At 42.1% G+C, this 13,067-nt stretch overlaps 1 protein-coding gene across 5 annotated transcripts in view; it reads right to left on the reverse strand.

Annotated features, from left to right (window-relative positions):
• Nucleotides 1-13,067, reverse strand: part of ROBO1 (roundabout guidance receptor 1) — a 940,924-nt gene that overhangs the window by 248,381 nt on the left and 679,476 nt on the right. For all 5 annotated transcript variants that reach the window (XM_083171919.1, XM_083171920.1, XM_083171918.1 and 2 more), the window contains one exon: nt 10,398-10,724. In XM_083171919.1, coding sequence (XP_083028045.1) covers nt 10,398-10,724 — 327 coding nt within the window. The remainder of the gene's footprint in view (nt 1-10,397; nt 10,725-13,067) is intronic.

Raw genomic sequence — 13,067 nt, forward strand, 5'->3', positions numbered from 1 at the left:
CCTCGTATGGCATGCAGTGGTTCGGGCAATTTGCCTTGCTGCATCACCAATGCACTAGGCCAGTGGTTTCCAAACTGGGTGTCTCGAGATGTTGGCAAGGGTGCCTTGGGTTGGGGGTCCACGACCAAAACAAATTATTCATGATCAAAGTGATAAGCAAAACCACTGCTGGTGGCTGCCAATCATAAATGGTATGGACAATTAAAACCACAGCTAAAGTATGTTCCCCGTCACATAACTGAACCTGAAAGTGAACGTTAAGCACAATTGACTTTATTTATCTATAAAAAACTTTTTGACTAGGGGTGCCTTGAACAAATGCTGATATTCTCGGGCTCCCTGGTACAGAAAGTTCGGGAACCACTGCACTAGGCACAAGTTTTCCACGCAGTCCTAATCCACGTGGATGGGAAAGGTAATGTAAAAATAAAATAAAAAAAAATACAAAAATTCATGTTGAACATATGCTGTTTTGACCAACAGCATGGAGACCTTTTGACCATATTGTCGACCGATAGTGATCATCCATTGACTGAATCTTTTTACTGTTGACCTGAATGCCAAGGAATTAATCTCTGCGATGAGTCAATGTAGTGCCCGCAAATGTTGCCCACTTTACTTCCTGGTCAGGGAGCCGGCCACGCTATGGCGCAGGTAGCCATTGCTGAGGATGATCCCTCTCCCGGTTAATCTTGTGACGTGTAGAACAAAGGCTACAACAGATAATGCAGTTTGAATATGTGTAAAGTTCTCTGTGACTGGTTGGGACCAGACCCACTGGTTAAACATAATAAATCCTTCCTCCGATTTATCATTTTGTGGTTTATCCTTTACCCGAGAAACATATTTAATGAACTTACATTTAATTTATTTGAATTGAAATGCATGTTCTAGCTATTTGTACAATATTATCTGCAATAATATTTGTAGTAATTATAATCATAATGGTAATAAAATGGGTATTTATGAGCAGTTTATTCTGTTTTCTGTATACACCAGGCTTAGAGATGATTAGAAACATTGAACCAAGACTCATTTTCTAAGTTGCGTCCCTAAGGTTAAGAACCATTGGCCTGTAAATGGAAGTTAAATGGTATTTCATCTTGGGATGTATTTGACACCATTTGAAGTGGAGAAGTTATTACAGACACACGGCAGTTTATACCCTCCTGCAATCTGATATAGGAAACGGATTCAACCATGGCCAATGGTATTATGTTACAATTCGTAAAGGCCTTCGTCAGCCAAGAGTGTCATTTATGTGGTCTTAGGAGCCGCCAAATCCCAGCACATGAATATCACCGGTAACTCCTCGGCAAACATAAATATTAGTAAATATAAGACTACACTATATGACATTTTATCTGCTCTTTACACATGAGCTGCTATGATGACATCATTAATCTTTACACCAAATATTTATTTAAATCGATAAATATTTGTACCACTCACAACGCTTGTTTGACTGCTTGGCTAGAACATTAGATCCACGACAAAGATACTAGACGACAAATTCTCTAGATGTAAAGAAAATCACCAACACAAGTCTATAGCGCGCATTTGGATTTGTCGCCATGTCTGTGGCTTTTATAACAGTTTAATGCAGTGGTTCCCAAACTGTGTGCCGTGGCTCCCTGGGGTGCCTCGGGACACTTGCAGGGGTGCCCTGGGTTGGTGATCCAGGACCAATTCAAATTATTAATGGCTAATTATTTATGAGCAAAACAAGTGCTGGTGGCTGCCAATTATAAAATGTGTTTAAACAGAAGCAAATCCTGGCCTTTAACAAATAACTGACCCTAAGAATCACATATAAACCCAATCTAATAAATAAAAATTTGGCCTAGGGGTGCCGTGAAAATGTTTTTGATACTCTAGGGTGCCGTGAATCAAAAAAGATTGGGAACCCCTGGTTTAATGTATTTTTTAAAATCTCGTTAATCGGTTAATTAAAGCAATTTATGCCTGTCAAATGAAACCCCCTCCACATTGTTGACATTTATAAGGAAATCGTGTGTTTATCAGAGTTAAATAAAGCCTAGACCGAAAACACTTTCGGTATAATTAAGAATATACTTTCTCCATCCTCCAGAGACCTGTCTACTTGGTGTCATTAAGCACCTGCAGCACTCGATTTAACTAAGCTTCCAATCTTCCATCGCTTCAGTGAACATGAAGTCTTTCCCTCTGATCCATCATTTAATTAGTATACATAGGTCATATACCCAAAATGATGCCCACTCATGACAAGCTCGCTTTCACAGCCAAGAGATAATAAGGCTGTCTTATGGCTCAGTGCATGCAATCCCAATGGACCCAGTCTGTTCCCGGTCCTGTGACATGTGACTGCATGAGTCTGTAAGTATTACAAGAGCATTTCCATGATGATAAAATGTTGGCTAGATAAGTATTCAACTCAAAGCGGAACTATTTCTGTATATGATCTCGGATTTAGAACAGATGCATTTATGCTTTGGGGCCCTTGAACTGTACTCCTGTTCTGCTTTTAATTAGTAATGGGCATTGTGGAGCATTCAGTGAATTAATTGCATCCATCAGCAGGACTGCACAGAAACCAGTTGGGGTTAACCAGCCTCGGACGATTCCCCATTTAATATAATAAATGATTGTGACACTGCAATCACATGCATCAGCCAAGAAGATATCAAACTGCATCTTAGGGAATGATTTAAAATATAACGCAAGCTATAATAGGTCCATTTATGAATATGTTGATTAAATGATCAGTATAATATTCCTGCCAGCACATCTATCTGGAAGATTGGTCCACCTTTTACTTTATAATATAGGCTTGGTGGGTGTCCCTTGACTGAAGCTCTCACTGCTAAATGAAGCCAAGAGGGGAAGCGGATTCGCCATCAAGATGGACGATATCCAATGTCTAGGTTGACAGTCAAAAGGTTGACACAATGAAGCGAACATACATATGGATATTATGGTCAACAGACGGTTGACCTGAGATTTGGGGGATTTTTTTTTTTACTATTTCGATCCATGTGCATGTCTACCTTTTGGGGTGAACCTAGAAAGTTTTTTTTCCCTAATATAACAAATCCAGCAGATACAGTTTGAGTAACTGCAGTGAACATGGGTTTGGAAAACTGTGAATGGGAGGTGTGTACGTAAGATGTCTCCTGATTGGACATGAATTGTGGCCATCCAATCAGGTGGCATATTCCAACACTCCACTGGCCAGCTTCCTTTAACTAGTAAACGAAGACAAACCCTTCAGGTCTTTAAATGGCATTGGGGCAGATGTATTAAGCCTTAACAAGAGATGAATGCAAGGGTGATAAGGAGAGATAAACGTCCAGCCAATCACCTGCTAACTGCCATGTTACAGGCTGTGTTTAAAAAAAGTTAGTAAGGAGCTGATTGGCTGGACGTTTATCTCTCCTTATCACACTTGAATTTATCTCTTGTTAAGGCTTGATACATCTGCCCCAATTTTAGTTATTTTGTCAGAAGTCCCCCGAAAAACAGACATTTTGGGGGGATATCCACAAAGATTAAGCATCCCTGGAAGTAAGGGTTTCCTTACTTATGTGCATGTTACTGTTGAATAATTAGATAGCTCTAGTATAAAAATATAAAAAAAAACACATTTTTGAAATAACAAGAGAATTATGATTAATGATTCACTTTTACTTCTGAAAATCCATGTCAGTATATCAGTCTGATTAATCAGAGAGAAGCAAGGGGCTTTTGTTGTATCACATTTTTTTTAATCACATGGAAGATATCATTATCCGTCCATGTGGTGTGGCTGGTAAGAGAACCAGCAGATGTCTGGCAGGTCAGAGGGGAATTTTCCTTTCTCCGGAGAGAACGGCTTAAAATCCAGAGAAGATCTTTCCATATGCTGGATGTGTGCGGCTTAACTGATGACGTTTAGAGGCAGAAATGACTGCTAGAATCAGAGGTTGCAGTACAGATATGTGAATTCTTATATATATATTTATATGTCACAAAAATAGTAATTAGACTGGTTTATGTACACAATGACTCTGTTTTGATGCAGTGAATACAGACATTCTGTGGACTGTGACAATGGGGCCAATTCCGGATTAATCGCAGTGAACCAAATTTGTCCCCTTCCCCGATGGTCGGGGTTGCACAAATGCGCATTTCAGCGCAGGCCCAAACCCTGACTGTGAATGGCGCCGGGCCATTCGCAGCGGGGAGGGGGTCCCAAGGGCCGGGATGGGGGCAGATGGGGCGGTGGCAGCGTATGTACATGGGAACGGCCAGAATTTCATGGGAGTCCCGATGAAAATGCTAGGCATTCCTAATGGTACTGTAGGCGGGACGAGGTGTGTCACATGATGTCAGCCACCCACCCCCACCATCATCCCGCTGCCCGCCCACTGTCCCACTGCCCGACCACTGACTTATGTTTGCAAAGGCAGGAGAAATCATTCGATGATAGGCGACCATCAAATTATTTCTACTGCAGCGGGCACATGCGAGGGGGTGTGTCTTCGTAACATATCCCATTGCATGGTTGTGAGGGGATACGGTGGCGGGGGCTTCCGCTAAGCTGCGGACTTCGCAGCTTACCGATTCAACCAGAATCATGGACAGTATTCATAATGTAGCCTACCAATTCCATAGTGACATTACTGAAGCAAACTGTTCCTCATACCTCAATAATGTCATTAATACCCAGGGATTATACGGTAAATATAGGCCCAGCACACATGGTAAGGCAACATCATGCACAAGCGGCAGGACTATGGTCTCACCATGCAGTAGGGTTGAGGTTACTCTGAAACTATTAGCAGCGAAACGCATGTTCAAGGCACCTACCCATTCACTTGTAAAGAAAGCGAAGCAGGACCTAGAAAAGTGATGGCTAACCTTGACACTCCAGATGTTGTTAAACTAGTGTTCCCGCTAGGCTGTTTTAGCGGGGCGATGCGCCCTGCCCGATTTTTGAAGGGCAAAATGCGCCCTGCCCCTCTCGCAGCGCCCCGCTAAAACAGCCTCACGGGGAAGCCCAGCGTCGCCGTAGACGGCGATGCCTGGTGCTTCCCCGGCAGCATAGTGGCTTCGGAGGGGCCGGTTCCACCCCCTTTGGCGACGCCGGCGGCCCGGGCACGCCCCTTTGATGACGCCGGAGACCAGGGCACGCCCCTTTGATGACGCCGGCGGCCCAGGCACGCCCCTTTGATGACGCAGGCGGCCCGGGACCGCCCCCAGCTGTGGCCCGGTCCGCCTCCGGCGCCCTGCCCGGTCTCCATCCTAGAGTGAACACTATAAACTACACATCCCAGCATGCCCTGCTACAGTTTTACTATTTGCCCATGCTAAAACTGATGCAGGGCATGCTGGGATGTGTAGTTCAACAACAGCTGGAGTGTCAAAGTTAGCCATCGCTGACCTACGAGGATACTCCCAAAAAAATCTTGAGCCTCTCGGAATGTAGTCAGGTATGTGCCCCCGAGAAAGTCAATGTTTTATTGCATACTGAATGAATAGTAATTGCTATAAGTGAATTCTCAGATACGTTTAAACACAATCCATCATGAAAAAGTTCAAATCCACAATAGATTCTCTTTAACTATGGGTAATTATCTGCAGAACCAGAATAAGCGCTTTGAAGTCATATTTTAGGCATTAGAAATGACACTTAAATTGCTCTTACATCATTTTACTTTTATATGAGCTATCTGTTCATTTACACTTTCCTATGTAAAAGTGCCGGCATTGGCGTTGTCGAGACTTGTTATAAATCTGTTCTACCTTCACAAACAATATCTAGGAGAAATAATGTTCCGCTGCACAGGACATATGCAAGCCATTTAACCTATCCCAAAACCTGCAAAAAAAAACAAAAATTCCAAAACGTTTTCATCAGCTTTCACTGAAAGCACTTGGATGCCGTCTCAGACATGATTTATTGCGGCAAACGTGATAACTACATTTTGATTGAAGAAAGCCACAGTTTTTTTGTTTTCGTTAATGTAATGTACACCATATATATTTTATTCAGACTTTTTGTTTTCCTACATCGCTTTATATTACCGGATATGACAGATGAATACTCTGGATGAGCCAAATGTAGCAGCTTGCCTTGTAACAATGGGATGGGAACAAGAGTTTCTGTAGTTCTATATAGGGTGGCGGGTATAGGGGTGCAGAGGGGAGCCCTGATTAGCGGAGCACAGAATTGTTTAGGAAAAGAAGGAGATGTAGAAAACATGGCCATGTTTAGGAGTTGGATTATATTCTGCCATGTTGTTCTGGAACGGTCAGTGATGTGCTTTAATATGTATTACTAGTATCAAAATAGGAGGGAGACATGAGCGTCTTAGGACATACCTCCCAACAGTCCCAAAAACCGTGGGAATGTCCCGATTTTCAGGGTCATTCCCGTGTCCCTCCCTTGGCCGGCAGTGTCCCGCGGCGAGGGGGGGGGGCTGTTGGGAGTCCCCCCTGTCGGCTGCTGAGCAGTGGTGAATAAACGCTGTGCGCATGCGCACAGCATCTATTCCCGCAGCCAGGGGGCTGGGGGCATGGCTAGAGGCTCACAGAGCCTCTGGGTCATGCCCCGTTACCATCAAAACAGGGCGTGGCCTTGCAGGAGAGCTGCGAGTATAGGCCATGCCCCGAAATTAGGCCATGCCCCCCAAATTTTCAATGCGCCTGCGGCGCGCAACACCCTGTCCCTGCTCCATCTCCCTAACAGTTGTGCGGAATGCAGCTTGGCACATGAGGCAGTGCTGACCGCTATTATTTGCTGGGACAAGAGCTCACCAAACTCCCTTGCATGAGCACCCTGCTACTGGCCACATGGGACAAGGCAATACTTTTTTTTTGTCATTACGACTTATATTTTTATTTTGTTACTGCCAGGTGTGGTTGAGGGTGCAATGAGCAGTTACTTTGTAGGGCGGGAGCTGATAGGGGATGAGGTTGGGGGCTTCTTTGGTGATCGTAACGGCATCAATACCAGACCTGACATGAAAGGGACAGTAATGTAATTTAGGGTGACTAATAATGTTATGCCCAGGGGTGCCGGATAAGTCAACGACAATCGGGATTCTGACGGTCATTTCTCCGACATCGGAATCCCATCAGGAGTTCGACAGTAGGAATCCTGATTTTTCACTCATAGGGATCCACGACCCCCATAGAGAGAGAGAATAAAATAGGTGGAGAGGGCAGAGAGCCCACAAGGGTCTTGAATGCGCTTGCCCCCGTTGGGCTCCTGACAGTCGGGATTCCGATACCAGAGAAACGACCGTCCGATCCCCACTGTCAATGAGTAATACCATGCCCATGTAGTGTTTATTCTAGCACTCGCCATCTTTGAAAACCCATGCAGTTCCTCTTCCCTGCCTGGGGTGTCGCTGTCTACTGTAGCTCTTCTAGCACACTATGGTCTGTATATCAGCACTAATATGCAAACCAGACCTGTGCTAGAGACATCACAGCAGACAGCGACACCCCAGGCAGGGAAGAGGAACTGCATGGGTTTTCAAAGATGGCGGGTGCTAGAATGAACACTACCCATACCTAGGGCCGGCCCAACCCCTAAATTCACCACTTTGTGTAGAAATCCAGATTAGCCTACTAACCCCAGATGCTGTCAGAGTTCATGGGGGATCAGAGGGAAAATTCTCAGATGAAGATAGTAGGTTAAACTGCTATTCTTAAAAATGTGACATGCGATGTAGCCATGATAACAATAGTAAAATACAATACAGTTAGATCACCTTGTGGTTCTGTGTTATTCATGTGATAATAAAAAAAAACATAGGGATATTATGAAAAGAAAAAAAAAATTGCAAAAAGTTCACAACCTGCCCCCGGAAAGTACGGGCATCTGGCCACTATAAACTATTACATGACCGATATTCGTCTAGCTTGGCAAGGAAACCAAGTGCAATTAAATATGTCCTATATCGTAATACCGTTTAAAAAAATCCATATTGTTGTTTATTGATATTATAAACCCAAGAATAACAATATCCCTCATGCGCCCTCTGTCACTGTAAGCAGATAACCCTGCTAGTTTGAGAACATAATTATTTCACAGTTAGATTTAATGTTCTCATCTACTAGTTTTCTTTCTAGCTTAATTATGTGATATAAACCAGACATAGGCAGAACTTAATTTATTTTACATTTAACAAAAAAGTCAAACCTGGCCAAAGCCCAACGTCTCCCGCTCACTTAAGATGGGAATTATTTATTATATACGCTATTTGGCATTCGGTTGAGTTTTTCATTACGTGCATCACACCAACAGGACCGTTTAGTTTGGCTCTGTGTGAAAGTCAAAGTTATTACTGTAACACGTTTAATTCAGTTGACAGTTTCTAAATATGTAAAGTGACTTCTGTTCCAAGTCATCACGATAAGATTACAAGGAAAGGATGAATGGAAAGCTTTACAAACACTGAGCAGACCCGAGCAATCAAGCGCTGACCACCCAATCCCAAGGTATAGTAGATGAATCTGAGGGCTTGGCATCTTTCACCTTTCCACAAATCACTATCAGATGAACATATGTTAAAAATATATATACATATATTTTCCATAGTTTATTAGAATAACTGGAACCAAATGATTTTAGAATGCTCTCACTTTATCTAAGTCAGCAAAAGGTCAAAGTTGTATGTGGAGCTCCAAGCTGTCACCTGCGGCCCACAGCACCTACCGGTATTATTTCAATTTATTACTAGTGAAATACTACTGATACATAAAGATGTGTTAGCAAATGGTAATCCTGTTTTGCACCTTATGCTCCACCAAGGAAAGCGATTCCCATTTTGCTTCTTAATTCATTAACAGTGCTCTATGTTGCTAATAGTGTCCTATGTGGCATATAGTGTCCTACGTTGCTAATACTGAACTACGTCACTTATAGCGCCTGGCCACGCTAATAGTGCACTACATCGCTAATAGTGTCCTACATAGTTAATATTGTACTATGTTGCAAATAGTGCCCTATATCGCTAATACTGTACTATGTCGTAAATAGTGCCCTACGTCGCTAATAGTACCTTACATCGCTAATAGTGCCCTACGTCGCTAATAGTGCCCTACCTCGCTTATAGTGCACCACATTGCTAATAGTGTCCTACATAGTTAATAGTACCCTACGTCGCTAATAGTGCCCTACTTCAGTAATAGTGCCCTACGTCACTAATAGTGCCCTAAAACGCAAATAGTGCCCTACTTCAATAACAGTGCCCTATATCGCTAATAGTGCCAACTGGTTACTTCCTCCCATTCCCGCCTCCAAGATTTTGCCCATTGTGCTCCGTAACTCTGGAATTTTCTATCGCTCCCCATCAGACTCGCCACCTCCCTACAAAACTTTAAATGGGCTCTCAAGACCCACTTCTTCATTAAATAGAATAATTTCTCATCATAACCTTCTGTTTATGCTCACTTCTATCCCTGCTGGGTCACCCAAGTTTTCCCTTTAGAATGTAAGCTCTAATGAGCAGGCCCTCTCTCCTCATGTGCTTTTCTAATATTATATCTGTTACTTTTATACTTGTATCAGTGTCTGGTGCTGCTCATCTATGTATTGTCAGTCGCTGCGGAACCCTTGTGGCGTCAAATAAATATACAATATTAATAATACTGTACTACGTCACAAATAGTGTACTACATCGCTAATAATATACTGCACCAAGACATGAAGGAGGGCAATATAGGGAAAGTACAGAAAGCAGAGTTCCGTTTTCATAATGAATACAGTCATTGATTCACTTTGAGTAGCAAATTTTCCTATTGTTTCTAACAATACCGTCAAGCCCATGAATAACCAGTATTAGATAAAATTAATATAAAATTAATGGTTTTCTCCAAACAGGCACATAATAAAAAACACAAATGAAACTTCCAGTGTGTACTACTCCCTTAATTATGAGCCAACAATACCTACTTTGCTTTCACGTGTTTTCCCCCCAATTTGATGCACCGTCTGTCAATGATCCCTTTATTTTTGAAAATCAACTTGTAAAAATAGTATAACAGAGTGATACTAAATATTCAATATTCAAATAAATATATAATAAAAATACTAAAGCAATGAATTGTACATTGTGCCTAATAAGAAAGGACATTATTGTATTCATTATTATGTGAAAGGTTCACACAAACCAGTAAAATAGGGATGGCAAAAGGTTCTCCTGTTTTTTTTTACAGAACATTATAAACATTGAATAAAAAAAACTTTTACTTTTTCCCACAAACAAAACAAATAAAAAACAAAACACAAAGTAAAACATAATAACTAACTAAACCAACCCCAACCCCTACCCCATTACATTTTTAGGTCCTTCTTGTATTCAACGTGAGTCTACAATCTAGTATCATACTAACTCATAAAAACTATAGTAAATTTCACTTACTGGCTACTTCGAGTGATGCATTGTGACTCACTGCCTCTCCGAGGTAATTCCGTGCCACGCAGACATAAACTCCTTCATCCGGCCTACTCTTGCGTCCATGGACAATACGTAAAAAAAATAGAGATCCACTCGGTAGCAACATCCGATGAGAGCGCGGGTCATCTTTGTCCGTTTCCACCCTCTCTCCACCTTTGTACCACTCAATGGAAGGCGTTGGCCTGCCCTCTGCCTTACAGTTCAGTGTTGCAGGTTCACCTTTGGAGACAATAAGATCTGAAGGGTGTTCCACAATGCGAGGTGGGAAATCTTCTTGGCGAAGACGTGAGCCTGGGGAAAAGACAACCAACAATGGAAATCACTGGAAATTCAAAAGACATACTGGAGTAAAGGAGATGTCTACACAACACATTTGTTATTAGTGAACTCAACATTATTGTTAACAATTAGATAAACAGAGATCGAGACACCTTCAAAAGCTACAACCCAACCTCCACCACCAACATGTCCCTCAGATGGAATGCAATGTGTTCATGGGGTCAACTTTGTTTAGACTTCTGGCTTAATTGAAAGACTATCTCTAGCTTCATAGACGGTGCAGTCTATGTCTATCCACATCGAACTTCACCCATAACCCTAAGCTAATGGAAGGCTTAGTACAGCCCAATCAAGCCAACTTTCATTACTTACTAAATGTTGCTACAAGTAACAACCCTCATTCAAGAAGAGTAAGAAAGAGTATGTACAGTACTGTACATCATAGTAAAACCATGCTGCTCTGCAGGTGGGGCAGATTAAAAATGTGCAGAGAGAGGTGCAGGGTGTTTCCTAACGGAAATGTAAATTGCGGTGTATAAATAAAGCTTTCCATTATTTGTGGGCTACATGGAAAAGCAGCCAGTATATAATTGTAGTGTGTATGCACAGCATTACTCTATTCCCAAATCTAAATCAGGCTCTAAAGGCCCCCATTGACTAGTCAGATTTGGCCTGTTTCGTCAGATTTAGATGGATCTGACAGACCGATCTGATGAAAAAAGGACAAATCTGTGCTCCCTCAGATCAGATGTGTGGCTGAGTCTCAGATCCATCTGACAAAAAAAAAAATCTTTTGTGCTGCACCAAAGATCCATCTGATCTGAAACCTTCAGGGTTTTATCATAGGTCTGACCACATGTATCTGAAGTGAACAGAGTGAAAAATTAGCCCATGGTCAGATCAGATATCTGGGAGAGTTCAAGGGAAATCTGAAGAGATTGGGGCTTATAGATAGGGGGGCTTAAGTGTAACCACATTTTATTATGTAATTGCAACTATATAAACACACCACAGATGTGTCCTCAAACGCTATTGCACCAAATATCCCTTCTCAACGCACCAAGTCACTTACAGTACCCAGCATCTTTTTTCACATCTTTTTTTGAATAAATGTTCATCTTAATCACAAAGTGACTGAGTCTGAATCAGTATATGAACTGTTACGATCCAGCATCCATGTTTTTCACGCCGATGCGCTCTGTATGCAGATTCAGACTCAGTCGCACACAGATATGCAAGTGTCACATATCAAATTAAGCAGTGCAGTCGCAGGAAGACGTTGTGATTAGGACACAAAATACACAAAACCGACCAACACCGATCCGGTAGGCTCTCTCTCTCGCCACGCGTCTCATGTCATACAGTGTTTGGAGGTTTGGTGTACTAGGACACATCCGTACCTTGTTTAATGATAATATACAGATTTGTTCCCTACAAAGCCAAATACACAGGAGCCTGCTCGTATTGCTGAAAACCGGGATAGATTTGCAAGTATGAAAAGGGTAACGTCATCTGGTAATGAATAGTCAGCGCCTCCTTGTTTTATGGGGAACAACAACACAAGATATTGTAACAAGCACATCCATTACCACCATCCTGGCTCTGTATACTGTAATCTGACCTCTCATTTACAGACTTGGAAAATTGCTGGAAGCCAAACAGGACAAAAGATCTAAAAGGCTCATGATTGGCAGATACCGAGCATTAGCAGGAATGCTGGTGACATGCTTCTCCGAGGGAGATGCAATATCCCTGACAAGTGAATTATTACCACCCCCCTTATACACAAGTTATTAACACAATCCTATATGCATTTGAATCTTGCTTTTTCAACCCTGTTATATGTACATTCTGCTGAACAAGAGACCATCTATTACTGGAATATTATATAAATCCTGCAATCAGCACCAATCCTATAATTTTCTTGTCAAAAGTCCTTTCCAGCGAAGAATATTTCTTGAAAATAAGAACCGTGCACCCATTAATTACGAGCGCTATCCGGTTTTAGGCCGCATCATTTTTCATACGTCTTTTGACAAAATACTCCTCAGATAACTTAGAATTTCCAAAAGCGTTTTGAGACGCGCTTGGCAGTTTGGCATACAAAGAGATACAGATGCAGTCTCCATACCCCGCGCTCACCCTTCGTAAATAATACATAGAAATGTATACGGCTAAGTCTTTCCTTTCTCCTTTGTGCAGGTATCAGTTATGTCTTTTCAGCATCAATAACTGACAAGGTGTGTCATATTTACTGGACGATAAGCAGATGCAACTAAAAAGAAAAGTGCCTCCAGGCACATACACAAAAGCACACAGATCCAGACTTCTTAAAGAGAACCTGTTACTTATAAT

The sequence above is a fragment of the Crinia signifera genome, chromosome 2 (assembly GCF_055691185.1).
Source record: "Crinia signifera chromosome 2, ASM5569118v1, whole genome shotgun sequence".
In the NCBI taxonomy this organism is placed as follows: domain Eukaryota; kingdom Metazoa; phylum Chordata; class Amphibia; order Anura; family Myobatrachidae; genus Crinia; species Crinia signifera.